This window comes from Argopecten irradians, chromosome 3, assembly GCF_041381155.1.
Source record: "Argopecten irradians isolate NY chromosome 3, Ai_NY, whole genome shotgun sequence".
Classification (NCBI taxonomy): Eukaryota; Metazoa; Mollusca; class Bivalvia; order Pectinida; family Pectinidae; genus Argopecten; species Argopecten irradians.
In genome coordinates, this window is record NC_091136.1 from 42,435,541 (window position 1) to 42,454,629 (window position 19,089).

At 37.4% G+C, this 19,089-nt stretch overlaps 1 protein-coding gene across 1 annotated transcript; it reads right to left on the bottom strand.

The window, feature by feature from the left end:
* Positions 1–1,808: 1,808 nt before the first annotated feature.
* LOC138319683 (uncharacterized) lies at positions 1,809–7,269 on the bottom strand. The gene is made up of 4 exons (XM_069262829.1): positions 6,219–7,269; positions 5,647–5,965; positions 4,382–5,058; positions 1,809–2,473 (listed from the first exon to the last, which is right to left on the bottom strand). Exons 1-4 carry the CDS (start codon positions 7,267–7,269, stop codon positions 1,809–1,811), a joined length of 2,712 nt encoding a protein of 903 aa, XP_069118930.1.
* Positions 7,270–19,089: the final 11,820 nt, after the last annotated feature.

Sequence of the window (19,089 nt, forward strand, 5' to 3'; positions counted from 1 at the left end):
GTTAATGATTGAGCATTTTTTTGGCATTGAATTTCATTTGTCATTCATGACTTTGATTCATTTTGAAATTTGTTACAATCGTCTATTGGTGATATAGCACTATAAAAAGGACAACAGTTCCACTATACAAGAAGACACAACATGAATATACCGCAGTCTCTCAAAACACGCACCTTGCACAACATACACGCAACAAAACACATACACGGGAGGCCGTACTTACATGACAATAGCTGTTAATAGGACGTTAATTAATCAAACAAACAAACTATTGGTTTGATTCTTTGTAAGGGAAGCAGTCATTAGCAAGAGTTTGATGTTACAAGATACAGAGTTGACAATATCGTTGATGTATATCAAAAAATGGGTGGGACGACCAAGAAGTCCCAACAGGAATATACCGCAGTCTCTCAAAACACACACCCGCACTGAATACACGCAACACACCGCATACATGAGAGGCCGTCATTGCATTTCCCTGGCTGTTAATAGGACTTTTATTTAATCAAACAAAGATGTTCAAGGATTTTGAAGCTCCATGACAATAGCAGGTAGGGGTAAGAATTGTATATGCTGTCTGTAAAAGGCGACTCAATTTAGGATATTATCTTTTCTCTTCTTCCTAACTAACTTTTTTCTTCCTAACGTCTCCCTGGACAGCGTCTCACTTTTGGGCTCGTCTCTGTGAGGTAGGCTCTGGTTTCTGTCCTCTGGCCGGGAAACACCAATGTCTATAAAAGTGGTAGTAGCGCTCAGCAAATACAGGAAGTAAGACTACTGGCCAAGCCGTTGTCATTATAAAGTGACCGGGTGGGTTGTGTTGCTTGGTATCTTCGGCAGCATGCTTCAGTGATATAGCACTATAAAGAAGGCAGGAGTTTCACTATATACAACACGAATATACCGCAGTCTATGGCAAGCCGTTTGGGTTTTTACCTATTGAAATGAAGATATCTCTATTTAATTAAAGAAGTCTCTATTTAAAATGAAGATATCGATATTTAATTGAAGATATATGTAATTTAAATAAAGATATCTCTATTTGAAGAAAGACATGTCATATTTAAATACAGATATCTCTATTTCTACTGAAAATAGAAATATCTTCTTTTAATTACAGATATCTCTATTTCAAATTCAGATATCACTATTTGAATTACAGATATCTTTAATCGTAATTGAGATATCTTTATTTTAATTAGAGATATCTATAATTATTGTCCAATTAAAGACATCTTTATTCAAAATAGAGATATCTCTATTTGAATTAAAGATATCCATATTTTAAATAAAAATATTTTTAATTTTGTTTATATAGAGATGTCTTCATTTTAAATACAGATATCTCTAATTCAAATACAGATATCTCTATTTAAAATAGAGATGTCTTTAATTGAATTAAAGATATCTTCAATTACTTTGCAATAGAGATATCGCTATTGAAAATAGAGATATATCTATTTGAATTAAAGATATCTGTATTTCCACGTGTTTGCTCAGTACAAAGATTAATTTTGAAACACAAAGAAAATAATGACTACTCCCTAATCCTGATCAATGTTAATGAAACGCTTGTAATAATATTTGTTGTGCGTATTGAGAGATCTTGACAAAGTCGTGGTTTATTCATTCTAACAATAATAACGTTACAAACGTGACGTCACAAAGCTATGACGTCACAATGCACTATGGCGCGCAAAGGCATACACAATGTTAGTGAAATATCTGCGACATACTGGGGTCGCCAAAAGTGCATTGATGTAATAAGGTTACGAAACTAAAATTATTGTTCGCGTTGTGTAATTTTTTTATGATTTGGTCAGTCTCTCACTTCTTCTTGGTTCATTGATATTTATTTCTAACGGAAACAGTTTTGTAATGGGTCTGTTAGATCTCCCGCTACGTGTTCTCACTGTAGCAGCTCTCGCGTGTCCGTCGCCTCCAATGATAAGGTCCTCAACTACTCCCAATTTCCAATAGATCCGTTTCGTATCGTCGTGAATTTGTACCACATCACCAATCTTAATCGTTTCTTGGACGGTACCAGATGCGCGTTGGAATTCTCGTAGAGATGTGAGATATTCCTTCTTCCACCGTGTCCAGATATGTTGCAGTATTTCCGTTTCACGAGAATACTGGTTGTTTAATATTACATGTGAAACTGGTTCATGAGGAGTCTGTCTTTCATCGGGATACACGGGTGATGATATTCTGCGTCCGTAAAGTAAGTGTGACGGAGTGAGTGGTTCTGGATCTCTGTTGTCCACGGACACGTGTGTTATAGGACGGTCATTAATGATCATCTCGACTTCTGAGATGAGTGTGGATAACTCCTCTATAGTAATGTAGGCTGATCCAATCACTTTGAATATAGTTGTTTTGACTATTCCTATAAACGTTCCCAGAACTCGCCAAACCAAAGGGCTCTCTTTGGGATGAATTTCCACTCTGTTCCATGCTCTTGTAGTTTTTCCTTAAAAACCCGTGAATTTGTAATAGATTTAACTGTCTCCGCCGCAGCCAAAAATGTCGTTCCATTATCGGAAATCATTGTTTGTGGGGTAGACTTCTTGCTAACAAAACGACGAAAACCCATAATGAATGAATCCTCGGTCAAATCTGACACCTTTTCAAGATGTATGGCACGTGTACTATCACAAGTAAATAGGCAAATGTACACCTTTTTGTCCCTCGAATTCTTCATTTTCACATGTAAAGCTCCGGTAAAATCTACTCCTGTAACTGTAAATGGTGTAGCGTCTTTCAATCTGTCTTTAGTTTGTGGTGGTGGGTCTGGTGCAAGAAAACTTTTCCCTGTCACTTTCCTACACGGAACACATTTGCGTAGACAATTCCGTACTTCTTGTCGAATGCTTGGTATCCAAAACTTCTCCCTCAATGTCACGATCGTTGCCTCTGGTCCGTAAGGGCAAAAGTTCCATTATACAAGAAGACACAACATGAATATACCGCAGTCTCCCGAAACACGCACCTCGCACAACATACACGCAACACACCGCATACATGGGAGGCCGTCCTTACATGACCATAGCTGTTAATAGGACGTTAATTAATCAAACAAACAAAAAACAAACAAAATGGTCCGTAATGCAAATTCCGTCGATGTGTATCTTCTATAATGAGTTTAGTAAATGCATGTGACTTGGGTAAGAGGAGAGGAAACGAAACTTTGTGTCGTCCGGTAATGGTGCGTTATGTATCCTACCTTGACATCTGATCAATCCATTGGAATCCATGAACAACTTTAACTGTCTGATTAAGTGGTTCCGTTTAGTGTTGTTCAAACTTTCCTTGACAACTCCATAGCTTTCTTGTTGGACAACTTTGATCCAGTATTTTGACGCCTGGTTTAGTTCCTGCGAAATGATGTCGCCATCGATCCGATCATTTTTTTCATTTCAGAAATATTTTATTAACAATACAAATATAAAGAAAATTACAAGGTATTGTTAAAAGAATTAGACAACAGGCGCAATGCCTATATCAGTCATTTTTGCTCTGTCTACAGTTGTTTGCAAACCGAAGTATGTAAGCAGTGATCCGTAGCAGTTTCTGGTATGAACTGTAGTTCGATAGGGTAAGGATATGAGGTACTGCTCGTTCACATCCCTCTTGTTGAATTTCCTCCTCTACCGCATGCTCTTTGACCTGCGACATCATCAATTTTGTCGTGCTATTTGGGTCCCATACAGGCTATTCGGGCTGATTAATTATCCACTTAGGTCCATGAATCCAAAGTGGATTATCCAACAACTCTTTGGCTGATATCCCCCTTGTTTGAAGATCCGCTGGATTACTGTTTGTGGGTGCATATCTCCATGAATGTTTTCCCGTCAGTTCTTTTATCTGTGTCACTCGGTTTGAAATGAACTTTTTCAGCGGTTTATCCGATTTCAACCATTGTAGCACTATCTGACTGTCACACCAAAGTGTTATTAAGTTTGTGTTTAACACTGATTCAAAGTATTCTGCCAACTGAGCACCAATGACTGCTCCCAAAAGTTCAATTCTTGGTAGGGTAGTTTCTTTCAAAGGTGCAACGCGGTTCTTGGATAATAGAAGTGTTGAATTATCGCCGTTCACCAAGTAAGCGCATGCTCCGTATGCATGAGGACTAGCATCTGTGAAGATGTGTAACTGACTAGCTCTAATATCCTGTTGTTGAGGAATATATCTCGCGACGTTCAGGCTAGTAGCAATTCTAAATTCATCGCTCACAATCTTCCATTTTCTGTCACGTTTTCAGGCAATTCCTAATCCCATGTATAGTTATGTTTCCACAATTCCTGCATAAATATTTTTCCTCTTATGGTAACGGGGCTCAGAAAACCTAAGGGTTCAAAAATCTTTGACGACTGACTGGGTATCTCTCTCTTGGTCAACTTATCAGGTGGTGTTAGTTGTAGACATGGATATCCTAGTGTATTGCTGTCTACGTTCCATCGCATCCCTAAGATTTTGACATCTTTTGTTGAGTCCTCAACTCTGTCCGATTGAGCTTGATCCGTAAGTTGAGTACTATCTGAATTCCAACTACGGAGATTGAAACCGCCTTTCTGTAGTAAGTTGCGAGACTCTTGGTAAAATGACAGCAAAGTATTCTCATCCGTGAAGCTATTGAGTACGTTGTCTACATACAAGCTTTGCTTTAATGTAGTTGCTGTTGTAGATTCGTTGTCTTGGAATAATTTCAGCAAGGTTGCGTTGAGAAGAAAAGGTGAGCACGTTGCTCCAAACAAAACTACCTTGAACCGATATGAAACGATCTCGCTTTTTGGATATGTGTAATCCTTAAGCCAGAAAAAGCGTGTGTAGTCCCTGTCTTCCTCATCTAGCCCGACTTGTAGGAATGCCTTTTCAATATCCGCTGTAACTGCATACTTGTTCATCCGAAAGTTTGTGAGTAAAGTTTTAAGGTTGTTTAACTGCGGAGCATTCGTTCCAAGACAATCGTTCAGACTTGGTGATCCTTTGGATTCCTTGCAGCTGCAGTCTTTCTTCAGTCCTGCTAGTCTTTCTTCAGTGAATCTTTCTTCACTGCGTGGTGAGGTATGTAATGAACATCGTTCTTTCCATCATCATCGTTGATCTCTTCGATAAAGCATTTCTCTTTCTGATCTTTAATGATACTGTCGTATACCTGGATCATTCCTGGTTCTTTTTTAGACGTTGTACAACACTCTTAAGTCTCAGCTAAACATCAGGTCTATTTGAAGGAAGCTGAAAATGTTCCTCTTTCCATGGTAGCCTTGCGATAAATCTGCCATCTTTGTGTAGGATCTTGTTATCCTGATATTCCTGTATTTTAGTGTTAACTCCGATGTATTTCGTATCCGGAATGTCTTCAATGTCCCAGGATTTCGTCAGGTTGACTTATTCGTCTTTATGCTCAGTCAGGACCTTGTATACCCTTATGTTTGTTGACTTGGAGTTTCCGTTACTAGGACCCGAAATTAGATAGCCAAGTTTAGATTGTACAGTAGTATGGTCGTTACCGCTGGCTACATGGTCCATGATGAAATTCCAGTAATAATTCGCTCCTATCAGAATTTGTATTTCAAATGAGGTATTTCCTGGGCCTTTGTGAGCGAGTTGCAAATTGCGAAGATATTTCAATTCCTTTACCTACGAAGAATGCGTTGTAATTGCGAAGATATTTTAATTCCTTTAGCCTCTATGGGGATACGTTGGTTGTTTACGACGATGACGAGCAGACGAACTTTATCCAGGTTGCTAATTTCGCCGTTTGTCGAACCAAATCCAGATAAGTTGAGGACTTCTGTACCTATCGTTTTCATGGCAAGCTGGTCTGCCATTTGTCTAGTAACAAATGACCGTTGTGATCCTTCATCAAACATTATGTTCGCGTCACATCCTGTTCCGTTCGTGGATTGTACTTCAGCTACTGCCGTTTTCAATAAAATGTGAGACGCTGTAGGTGTCGCTGAATGCATAGTGATCACATCTGATTTAATTGGTTCTGATGTCCGCGTTGTATGATTAATGTTGTCCTTTGGACATATACTAGTGTAGTGTCGACGCTGGCAATTTTTGCATGACTTTTTCGAATTACAATCGACCACTTTGTGTGATCCCATGCAATTGTAACACAGTTTGTGTTCTTTCAAAATTTTCGTCTTTTCCTTTTTCTTTTAAATCACAGTTTACAGGGGCATGTATTCCTTTGCAATACGCACACGGTCTTGAATTGATATCGAACTTTGCTTGCTTTGTTGATACTGAACTATTGGTTGACTTCCGCGAGGTACGATTACTGTTGTTACCGTTGGTGAGAAACGTAGCAGTAGTTGTTGTGTCGGGTTCACGTTCGATTCCGAAATTTGTTGAATCACGAATGCATATTTCTTGTTTGATACTCCCTAGTAATGAATGTAAATCCCAGTGGTCACTTCCGTTCTGACGCGTAATATCCTTGAGAAAAGCACGAGGTAGTTTCCTAAGAATGATAGGTACTAGTAGGGCCGAATAAGATTCCGCGTGGGTACCAAGAGATTCGAGACTTCGAATATAGGTTTTCGTCTTGTCTAAATAACTCCGTAAATTTACAATGTCTCGTGGAGCAGGTAATTCTACTAAGTTTTGCATGTGTGCGTTCACGATTTTGTGATTCTGTCCATACCTCTCAACTAAAACATCGATTGCCTGTCCGTAATTAGTGTTCGTCAGTGTAAAACCGGACACTGCCTGAAGTGCCTCCCCACGCAAAAGTGAGCGAAGATAACTAAACTTGTCAACATTTGATAAACACACTTTGTTGAGAATACTGCTTTCGAAACAGTCCCAGAAAGTTTGCCAATCAAGAAGATTTCCCAAAAATGTGAGTAGGTCTAGCTTTGGTAATTTATGGTTGTTGTTTGATAATGGAATGTAATCCGGGGCGTTAGCATTGAGACTCTGATTCAAAGCCCGTGTAAAAGTTGGACGTTCTCTTCCCATTGTATTTGAGTTTTTTGTCAAAGCATTAGAATGTTCTTTAATCTTCAGATTTAAGTTAATCATATACTCATCTGAATCGTCAATCTCTGTTCCGATGTCTTCATCCTCCGTCATCGCATTCAGTATCTGATCATCTAGTTTCTTAAGTAGATTTCTCTTTTCCGTTAGAGTCCTCACGTATTCTTCCAGCGTAGCTTCATCAAAATTGCAACCTTCTGAAATCTTCCTCAATATTTTAGTTGCAGCACCCCGATGTCCCGTACGAACCGATTTTAACTTTCCAAGTTCCATTTCGTTGACCCGATGATCACGGCACCAAAATGTTGTGCGTAGTGAGAGATCTTGACAAAGCCGTGTTAGTTCATGGTAGCTACGACGTCACAATGCACTATGGCGCGCAAAGGCATACACAATGTTAGTGAAATATCTGCAACAATATTGAAAGCATATACGTTGTAACACCGTCTGCATTCCCCGCCATTTTGCGTCACTACTGCTTACTTCCGTCATGCGCAAAACGGAGAGTCAAGGGAGCAGTCGTTTTTCCTATTTGATAGTTAAATACAGATTTCTCTATTTCATGTCAAATAAAGATATCATTTATTCAAATAGAGATATCTGTATTTAAAATAAAGATATCAGTATTTCTACAACAATTAGAGATATCTTTAATTGAATTAGAGATATTTGTATTTGAATTAGAGATATCTGTATTTGAATTAAAGAATATCTGTATTTGAATTAAAGATATCTTTATTTTAAAGATGCTCCACCGCCGACAGAGCAAAAATGATATTCGTCACTTGAACAGTAATTGGTGTTTAATCGTGTATATATGTGTCTAATTAACACAAAAAATAATATAAAATAATTTGTTTTGCATTTGGTGCATGCGCAATCAGAACTTCATTCCATATAGAATATAGTGCTACGGAATTTTTTCGGGATGCAATTAATTATTTTTTGTAATTTTAACTTGAAGTAAAATTACAAGCTCAAACTTCCCAATGGTGGTAATGGTGTAAAGTAAGTAACTTTTGTAACCGAAGAAAAATACTAAATCGTCTGCTCCTGTTTTTGATAGTGAAAAAATACCATTTGTCAGCGGTGGAGCATCTTTAAAAACAGATATCTTTATTTACATTGAAATGCAGATATCTCTAATTGAAATAAAGATATCTTTAATTGAATAAGATATATCTGTATTTGAATTAGAGATATCGTTATTTCGTGTTTAATTAAAGATATCTGTAATTCAAATACAGATACATGTATCTCTAACTCAATTAAAGATATTTATAATTCAATTAAAGATATCTATAATTCAAATACAGATATCTCTAATTGTTGTAGAAATACAGATATCTTCATTTCAATATGTAAAAACCCAAACGGCTTGCTATAGCAGTCTCCCAAAACATGCACCGTGCATTTCATACACGGAACACCCACCATTCATGGGAGGCCATCCTTACATGACCCTGGCTGTTAATAGGACGTTAATTGAATCAAACAAACAAACAAACAAATTTCTGTGCCTTTTTGACTGCATCTTCAGAATATTCCTTCGAAAATACATTTTGAACGTGGAAATTAAGGCTTGATATTTTATTATGCAATGCATATAGCCAATTAAGATCATTGGTTTGAATATAATTTAGTCCTTTATCTTACATGGCTAGTTCTTCAAAGAGGGCGTTAGAATTTTACCAGCTGCCCCCGTTGTATGATCGTAAAAGTCGACTTAATTTGGGATCTTAATTTTTCGTTTCTACCTAACAGATCTTTTTAGCCTACCATCAAGGGCTATTCAAACACCTTTCATCCGTGGTCCTTCCGTCCATAAACAATTCTTTTTACCACAATTTCTCAGAATGTACTTAAGGGATATATCTAAAATTTCATATGCATGTTCCTCTAGGACCCTAGCTAGTTGGGACCGATCGGTCGTCAAGATGGCCAACAGGCCGCCATCTTGGATTTTGATAATTGCAGTTTTTTACCGCCATTTCTCAGAAAGCACCGTATGAATCTGTCTCAAATTTCATAGTAGATTTCTATATGACCTTTGTTGTGCATATTGCATTTTGAGACTAATCGGTAATCAAGATGACCAATAGGCCGCCATCTTGATTTTTGAAGTTGAAGTTGATTTCCACAATTTCTCCGATCGATGAACAAGATAGCTGACAGGTAACCATCTTGGATAATGATAATTGTTTGTTACCGCTATATCTTAGAAAGTACTGACGGGATCTTTCTCAAAGGACCTGAACATTACACTTACCATTAAATTTTGCCCACGAACCAATTTAACAAAACCCAGGTGCATCTTATAGTACTATGACAGAGAACCTGTAAGATACCTTTGAAAAATTAATGTAATTAAAAAAATGATAAAAACTGAATGTTCAATTTGGGAGTAGATGCATCATTTTGTTATTGATAATTGAATGCTCATTTCGGGTTCAGAAAATGTTCTTTTTACGCTTTTACGCAATTAGGAATATAGACATACAGTGTTACTTGGTAATAAAGCTAATTTTTCTTATCATGAAAAAAATAATTACTGAATTATGTGAAATATATTTCGGTTATAGTTTTATGAAAAATGCAATTAAACATAATAATAAACACATAATTCTAGTTCTAATTGAACAAAGCAAGTTATGGACAGAAATATTTACATTTATAAACCGCCATTTAGTTGATGTTTATAAAATCTTAGCACAATGGTTATACTTGTTTTGTTACTGATGACAGTTTTAAATTGTCACAATATTAAATAACTACTGAACCTGGTATTCAACTACACACAGTTAACGTTATATCTTCATTTTCTAATGGCATATTTCCTTTATATACATCCAAGAAATGGTAATCAATTTTTGTTTATACATCTGCACCTTTTTGAAAAGATCATGAAATGATATAAATATCCACTACTTCCTATGTTTTTTTGTAAATGAAAAAAATCTTTCTACTGAAAAGAACCTTGCGGTGGTTTGGTTAGACCTAACCAATGCTTATGGCTCAGTCCCACACAAGCTTATTGAAGTTGCAATGGATCTTTACCTTGACATAAAGTTTTGCTTTACAGTGGATGAAGTGACTACAGAGTGACAACAACTGGAGAAGGGCATCATGGCAGGTTGTACCTTATCGCCTATCCTGTTCATCATGGGAATGAGCCTGGTAACCAAGGCCGCCGAAAAGGAAGCGAGAGGTCAAATAATCGACTCTGGAATATACCAACATGCATCGCATGAAGTTCAAGCCTCGCAAGTCACGGAGCTTCATCTTAAAAGGGGTTGCATTTCCCAGATGAAATTGAATGTGCAGAACGAAGAAATCCCAACATTCCAACAATCCAATCAAATGCTTAGGGAAATGGTTTGATGAGTCACTAGCAGACAACAATTCTATAAAGATGGGTCTATCACAGGTAAGGTCATGGGTGAAAAAGGTGGATGGAAGCGGACTACCTGGGAAGTACAGATTAAGCTTGGATATACCAACATGGGATTTTGCCAAGGCTGATGTGGCTGTTGCTGATCTATGAGGTCCCAGTGACGAAAGTTGAGGGGTTGGAGAGAGCAGTTAGCAGTTATCTGCGGCGATGGCTAGGAGTCCCACCAGGATTTACTTCCGTAGGATTGTATGGGAAATCTAACCAACTACAATTACCACTTTCATCCATAGTAGAGGAGTTCAAGGTAGCGAAATGTCGTCTAGCCATGACATTGCGAGACTCCTTGGGTGGAAAAGTCAGCGGAGCAGGTGTCTAGACAAGGACAGGAAGAAAGAGGCCAGCATCAACCTCTATAGACCAGGCTGAAAGTATGCTGGAACTACAGGATGTAATTGGGAACACGTGCAGCGAAAGGCAAGACCTAGGGTTGCAACACTTTCAACAATGTCGTCCCCAGCAAATCTTCATCAGTGGAGACTTATTGAGGACCCATCATGTCAACTCTGTGGGAGCCAGGGATCAATGACCCACATCTTGAATTTCTAGTCATATAAGTGCGTTTTCACTTTAAAAGTTGTCCTGTATGATGTCTACTTTATGTAATCATAAATGTTTTGTATGTAAATGCCCCGTGCGGGACCTTGATTGGTTTAATAAACATTGCCTATTGTCTATTGCCTCTTGTCAGGGTGTCAGACATCGTTGTCACAAGGCGGTACAGATGACGTCACGATAAGGTCCTACGCGAGCTGGCAATCATTGTAGAGGAAGAAAGGCGGAGGAAGTGCCCGAAGTCAACACCTGGTAATATAAAGATCTTTGTAAGGGAGGGCGTAACAGTGGAGAGGGGGAAGGCAGCCACACCATTGCTGGATAGAGGATAGGACTGGGAGCTCAAAGTGGACCTGGACGGAAGGTTTTGTTCCTAATAGTGGTGACTACATTACGTCCAGACATGGTTTTGGTATCAAACCAGTCCAGAACTATCATTGTAGTGGAGCTCCCAGTACCTTTGGAAGAAAATTGTGAAGAGGCTCATGAAAGGAAGAACTTGAAGTATGCAGATCTAATAGCAGACTGCAAAGAGAAAGGATGGAAGGCATGGCTGTTGGCAGTCGAGGTTGGATGCAGGGGGTCCCCAGCTCAATCAACGAACAAACTCCTGCAACATTTACAAGTACAGGGGAAGGCAATGTCATCAGCCTTGAGAAGAACTGGTGAAGCTGCTGAGAAAGCATCTTTCTGGTTATGGCACTTTCAGGGCGACTTGGAATGAAAGTCAGGATCCATCGAGTAGTGGATTGGCCACCACTACTGACCCACCAACTGGAGGATGCCGTGGTTTAGGGTTGGAACATCTGAGGATAATTGGCGACCACCTGATGACGATGGAGAGTGACAAGTGAGCACCGAGGGGCAGAAAACCAGTTATTTGAACTACATGGATGCCAGGAAGATGATGCAGTATTAGATCAGCTGTAAGTGCAATATAAAAAAAGTTTGCTGTTTAATGGTGAAGTTTGATTTTTAATCAGATGCTTAATTTAATTTTATTTCAAAATGAATATTTACAAATGGTGCCATTTAAATACTCATTCAATAATTTATTTAACCAAGGACTACTATTATCTTATCATACATGTATGCTCATTGCATGAAATAACATTTTTATGAACAGACCTGAATATCAAATAATCAACATGTCTAAGAAACTATATCTTTATAAGAAATATAAAGGTTATGGTTAGTGCATAACACCATTTTACATAAATTCTAGTGTTAAATTTTCCTAAATTGATCAAAAAACACAAAAAAATGAAGAAAAAACAACATATATTCCAAAATTGAATATTGCAGTTAACTCTTTCGCTTTAAACTTTGACTTATCGAATGTTAATACTGTTGCACAATTTAAAACACTCCTTTTTAACATTAATAAAATGGAACATGATATAACAAATACCTTTATAAACAAAGGTTCTCAAATTATAAATATTACTCTGTGCCAGCTCAGAAATTCCTCTAGCAATCTAAATTCTGACCTATTTCGCGATCATGTGAGAGATTCTCCAATTTGTTCTTGTGGCCTTGGTGATGAAACAGCCGAACACTATCTTTTCATATGTCCTTTATTTAATGAACAAAGATCATCACTCAGAACCAAAATACATAACTCTAATATTCCCCACTCGCATTTTAATACAAAAACTTTACTGCATGGCTGTGACAATTGTGATGAAGAAAAAAACATATATACTGCAATGCATATCAGAATATATATCTGAAACTATAAGATTTTTTTTTATTTTTCTACTATGATAGGTTGGGGAGATACACTAATAATAATACTCGTTCATAATGTAATGTTAAGGTGGTAGTCTCACATTCCTCAAAATTTTCCCGTAGTTCAATATTTTTTATATTTGTTTTATGAAGTAAATATGTTGTTATGCATCTTCTGTCAAAGTTTCGAAGAAATTGAACCATCTATTTTTACTAAATCAATATTCATTTTTTTCTTTTTTGAGTAGTTTCTAAACATGAAAAAACAGCATTAGTCTGCACTAAATCCGACCCGCAAATAAAAATCTTTAACAAAATGTTCTATGATATATGTATTGCCTAATTGATATGATATATCTCAATGCTTTTTCAAGAAAAAATGCTTTACTTCTCGTCATAATTAATTTTTAGTGAAAATTTTTGGTGGAAATTAGGTAAAAAAGATGCATGTAAATTACCTAAAACATTCTCACAAAAATGAGAATAGGTCAAAATTGTGAAGTTCAAGTTTTTTTAGAAAAGTAATAGGCTAAAAAGTGACATAGTTGCTTTTTTTCAGTCAATTTTCAAGAAAATTGAACCACAATGTTTCAAAATAGAGCATTTTTAGCACCATAAAACCTTCATTTTTCATTGAAAACGATGTTAAACACAATAGAGTTATCTCCCTTATTATATATACTTTTTATACATTCACTGTAGGTTTTCCTGTTTTTAGTTTTAAAATAAGTAACAATGTTTAATCAATATATATATATCATTAAATAGCAATATAAGGTTAATGGGATAATTAGTATTGTTCTTTTTAAAACTAATAAAATAATTTATTCATGAATTCAAACTTCAGAAAAGGGGATATTTATCAAATCGCGTTCATTCAAATGCTTGAAGAGCTTGGGACACTGTCATAACTTAAGCGTCTGCATGAAAAAATCATGATCTATCTCCCTTATCATGAGACTAGATTCTTAAATGTTATAATATTTTGTTGATAATTACGGTGGCTGATTTATGCCATTTCGTCTTTTCGTCTTTTCGGGGCGAAAAGACGAAAATTAAATATCTTAATTCTCGTCTTTTCGTCTTTTCGCCCCGAAAAGACGAAAATTAACAAATTTAAATTTCGTCTTTTCGCGGCGAAAAGACGAAAAGACGAAAAGTCAAACACGAAAAGACGAAAGTGAAGCACGCTAATTAGCGCCTTTAATTTTCGTCTTTTCGCCTTCAAAAATCTCGTCTTTCGCCCCGAAAAGACGAAAATTACAAACCTTAATTTCGTCTTTTCGTCTTTTCGTCTTTTCGCCCCGAAAAGACGAAAATTAACAAACCTTAATTTTCGTCTTTTCGTCTTTTCGCCCCGAAAAGACAAAATTTAACAAACCTTAAATTTCGTCTTTTCGTCTTTTCGCCCCGAAAAGACGAAAATTAACAAACCTTAATTTTCGTCTTTACGTCTTTTCGCCCCAAAAAGACAAAATTTAACAAACCTTAAATTTCGTCTTTTCGTCTTTTCGGGGCGAAAAGACGAAAATTAACAAACCTTCATTTTCGTCTTTTCGTCTTTTCGCCTTTTCGCCCCGAAAAATACAAATTACAGATATACTTTGTCATCTATCATATACGACGGAGATTATAATGTAATTTCTAATGTACAATTATGATGAAGACCATGTCATGTATGTAGTCAAAATGTCTTTTCAAATAATACACAGTACATTGTACCTACTGATTGACTGTTATAATTAACTGTATTTGAGCAATTTCTTGGTACAAGTCCTTCCTTTAAACTCAAAGTCTTCACGAGTTGTCTTTCATAAATTATTTTGTTAACAAGTTTATCCGTGGTTCAAACGCTTTCAAATAATACCCGCCGACAACTTTTTTTTTCAAGTTGTGTAGGGGAGGCAACTCCTGTAAGTGCTATGTTTAGCATCTTAAGTTCATTATGGTCCTTACATATACACGGCAATGTTTTGATAAGCGTAATTGCTAAAGAGGGCGATTGGAACACAAAAAATAAGATATTAATGAATTTTTAAAAAATGTATCAATCACGCTAAAGGATTTGCGGAATGATGAATCTGTTAGTGGCACGTGGCATATGCCACGTGTGAGAAATCTACGTAACTGCTGTAAACAAACATGTTGACTTCTGTTTTTAAAACTTCTAATCTTAGTTATTGATGAAGATACTTGTAATACTATCAATTTAATAAATCGATTGTTATCATAAACTACTTTGATGCTTCTATATTGAACAATTAAGTCAATATTAAGATAAAAAGATTTCAAAATGACTTCCACACCAGACCGGAAGGCGAAAAGACGAAAAGATGAAAATTAAGGTTTGTTAATTTTCGTCTTTTCGGGGCGAAAAGACGAAAAGACGAAATTTAAGGTTTGTTAATTTTCGTCTTTTTGGGGCGAAAAGACGAAAAGACGAAAATTAAGGTTTGTTAAATTTCGTCTTTTCCGGGCGAAAAGACGAAAAGACGAAAAGACGAGAATTTTGAAGGCGAAAAGACGAGAATCAAAGTCGCTAATTAGCGTGTATCACTTTCGTCTTTTCGTGTTTGACTTTTCGTCTTTTCGTCTTTTCGCGGCGAAAAGACGAAATTTAAAGTTGTTAAATTTCGTCTTTTCGGGGCGAAAAGACGAAAAGACGAAAATTAAGGTTTCTTAATTCTCGTCATTTCGGGGCGAAAAGACGAAAAGACGAAATGGCACAAATCAGCCACCGTAGATAATTGTACTATACCAGATTTGTTTGGAGATGGCTAATATAGGCTTTGCCTGTTGCCAAATCTATTTGCATATTATTTGCAATAAAATTTGTTGAAATTGAAATAGAACACAAAAAGTTAAGCAAATAGAGTTACCGTTATCTGTTAAGTCATGTGATGTTTCCTGTATTCTGTCATAGATAACAATTAAAAAAGGCCCACATTTTTAGTACTTTAGGGGGTGAAGATCCCAATATATTAGTCCTGATGAAGCCAAATGTTCGTGCGAAACCGATAGACGAAATAAAATCATCACACACCAACATCCTTGGCTTGTTGCGATTGAATTCTCATCTTAATCTACTCAACGCCTTGGTCGCGCAGAAGGTGTCCAAGCTAGGATATAGGAACCTACAGAACCTTTACAAATAGAAATTGTGTTGGCTCTATCCCTTGATCCACAAAAATATTTTTGGTGTACAAGAACCAGAAGTGGGTGTACCACTTCGGTGAACATATTATATTGCTAAAAAGGGCTCCCAAATTCGGCCATTTTTGGGATTCAAGACTTAAAAATTTAATTTAAATGTTTTTAGCCAATATTTGCAGAAATACGTACTCTTGAGAATATGATATCGTTTTACGAAATTGAACATCAATTTGATATAGTTTTGGACCAAAAAGGGAACCCTCGTGTACACCTCGGGAGGGCAACATTAAATCATCCCTAGCACAGGCTAGGCCCTTGGGGCCTTTTGTTTTTTTTAAAGGTATCTTACAGGTTCTCTGTTATAAACTTCAGAATGCACCTGGGTTTGATTTAAATTGACTCGTGGGCAAAATTCAATGGTAGCTGTAACAGGTCCTTTCATATGTAGTATGTTGTCAAATTTGGAAAGGCAATGAAAAGATCCCTTTTCCATTTTCAGACATAGACAATTCTTTGGTGGGTGCCAAGATCCCTTTGGGATCTCGTGTTTCTTCCTGATGTCTTCCTTGACACTGCCTCAATTTTGGCCCTAAGTTGAGCACACCTCTGAGGAGAAGGCTCTTGGTTTTGTCGACTGACCGAGATAAATCATGGTCTATAAGTTGTAGTTTCATCCCTGCTTAGTCCTGAAGATAGGGCATTAGGATTGTACCCGATGCCTCGATTTCATGCGGATCAATTTAGGATTTTTTTTTTTCACGTCTCCCTGGACACCACCTTACATTTTGCCTTCTCTTGAGTGCTCGCCCCTATGAGGAAGGCTCTGGGTTTTGTCCCCTGGCCCAGATCCATCATATTCTATAATAAGTGACTTCGCTAGAGTTAACACTTCTCAATTAAACAGCATTTTCTTGAAGATTTCAAAAGAAAACAAACGATTTCTTTTCAAATTCCTCTCTGGAAATTTTATTTACTGTCAGCAACAACAAGTTATGTCATTAAATGGTTTTGTGTCAACTGAACCCCGACTTCATGGCAACTCTCTGTACTCAGACTTCAAGCTAGACCCATTAAGAATAGAACATTCTTAACACCAAGGGGAAATAATTATCAGGGACTATCTACAAAGAGATTCTAGCCAGTTCAGAAAAAAACACATTTAACATAACTATTACTTTAAATGCACAAACTAAAAAAAAAATAACACAACTTACCAGGCTATGCATTTTCAATAACCAAGATATCAGAATATAAAAGTACAAAAAGTATACATTGTATATAACAGACGAAGTTGTTGTTCTTTGAAAAATCTTTGGTTTCATAAAAGAAGGAAATTAAGATTTGGTTTTTACTGATCAGAAAACACTTGGTTACTGAAAAGGACTTTTGTCAATAATTCAGTAGTGATGGTTTAAATATCCAAGTTTTAGTTTTATTTAAAGTAGGTTTACATTAAAACTGAAAGTGGGTTCTCGCATATTTTTGATGTATTTTTCAGCATTGCGAAAATGAATAATTTCTGTTGTCATCTGCAAGCAAAGATATAGATTTTCTATTCTAATCAATTCACTGATAATAAGCAACTTTATATGGTAAAGAATTATTCCTAAACAAAATTCTGGTGTGAATTTCGGGGCGAAAAGACGAAAAGACGAAAATTAAGGTTTGTTAAATTTCGTCTTTTCCGGGCGAAAAGACGAAAAGACGAAAAGACGAGAATTTTGAAGGCGAAAAGACGAGAATCAAAGTCGCTAATTAGCGTGTATCACTTTCGTCTTTTCGTGTTTGTACTTTTCACAGGTCTTTTCGCGGCGAAAAGACGAAAAAGGTTGATTAAAGCGACTTTTCGCCCCTGGGACGAAACAGATTAAGCTTGGATATACCAACATTTTTGCCAAGGCTGATGTGGCTCGATCTATGAGGTTGACGAAAGTTGAGGGGTTGGAGAGAGCAGTTAGCAGTTAATGGCTAGGAGTCCCAAGATTTACTTCCGTAGGATTGTATGGGAAATCTAACCAACTACAATTACCAGCCACCGTAATAGAGGAGTTCAAGGTAGCGAAATGTCGTCTAGCCATGACATTGCGAGACTCCTTGGGTGGAAAAGTCAGCGGAGCAGAATGTCTAGACAAGGACAGGAAGAAAGAGGCCAGCATCAACCTCTGTAGACCAGGCTGAAAGTATGCTTGAACTACAGGATGTAATTGGGAACACGTGCAGCGAAAGGCAAGACCTAGGGTTGCAACACTTTCAACAATGTCGTCCCCAGCAAATCTTCATCAGTGGAGACTTATTGAGGACCCATCATGTCAGCTCTGTGGGAGCCAGGGATCAATGACCCACATCTTGAATTTCTAGTCATATAAGTGCGTTTTCACTTTAAAAGTTGTCCTGTATGATGTCTACTTTATGTAATCATAAATGTTTTGTATGTAAATGCCCCGTGCGGGACCTTGATTGGTTTAATAAACATTGCCTATTGTCTATTGTCTATTGTCAGGGTGTCAGACATCGTTGTCACAAGGCGGTACAGATGACATCACGATAAGGTCCTACGCGAGCTGGCAATCATTGTAGAGGAAGAAAGGCGGAGGAAGCGCCCGAAGTCAACACCTGGTAATATAAAGATCTTTGTAAGGGAGGGCGTAACAGTGGAGCGGGGGAAGGCAGCCACAACACCATTGCTGGATAGAGGATAGGACTGGGAGCTCAAAGTGGACCTGGACGGAAGGTTTTGTTCCTAATAGTGGTGACTACATTACGTCCAGACATGGTTTTGGTATCAAACCAGTCCAGAACTATCATTGTAGTGGAGCTCCCAGTACCTTTGGAAGAAAATTGTGAAGAGGCTCATGAAAGGAAGAACTTGAAGTATGCAGATCTAATAGCAGACTGCAAAGAGAAAGGATGGAAGGCATGGCTGTTGGCAGTCGAGGTTGGATGCAGGGGGTCCCCAGCTCAATCAACGAACAAACTCCTGCAACATTTACAAGTACAGGGGAAGGCAATGTCATCAGCCTTGAGAAGAACTGGTGAAGCTGCTGAGAAAGCATCTTTCTGGTTATGGCACTTTCAGGGCGACTTGGAATGAAAGTCAGGATCCATCGAGTAGTGGATTGGCCACCACTACTGACCCACCAACTGGAGGATGCCGTGGTTTAGGGTTGGAACATCTGAGTATAATTGGCGACCACCTGATGACG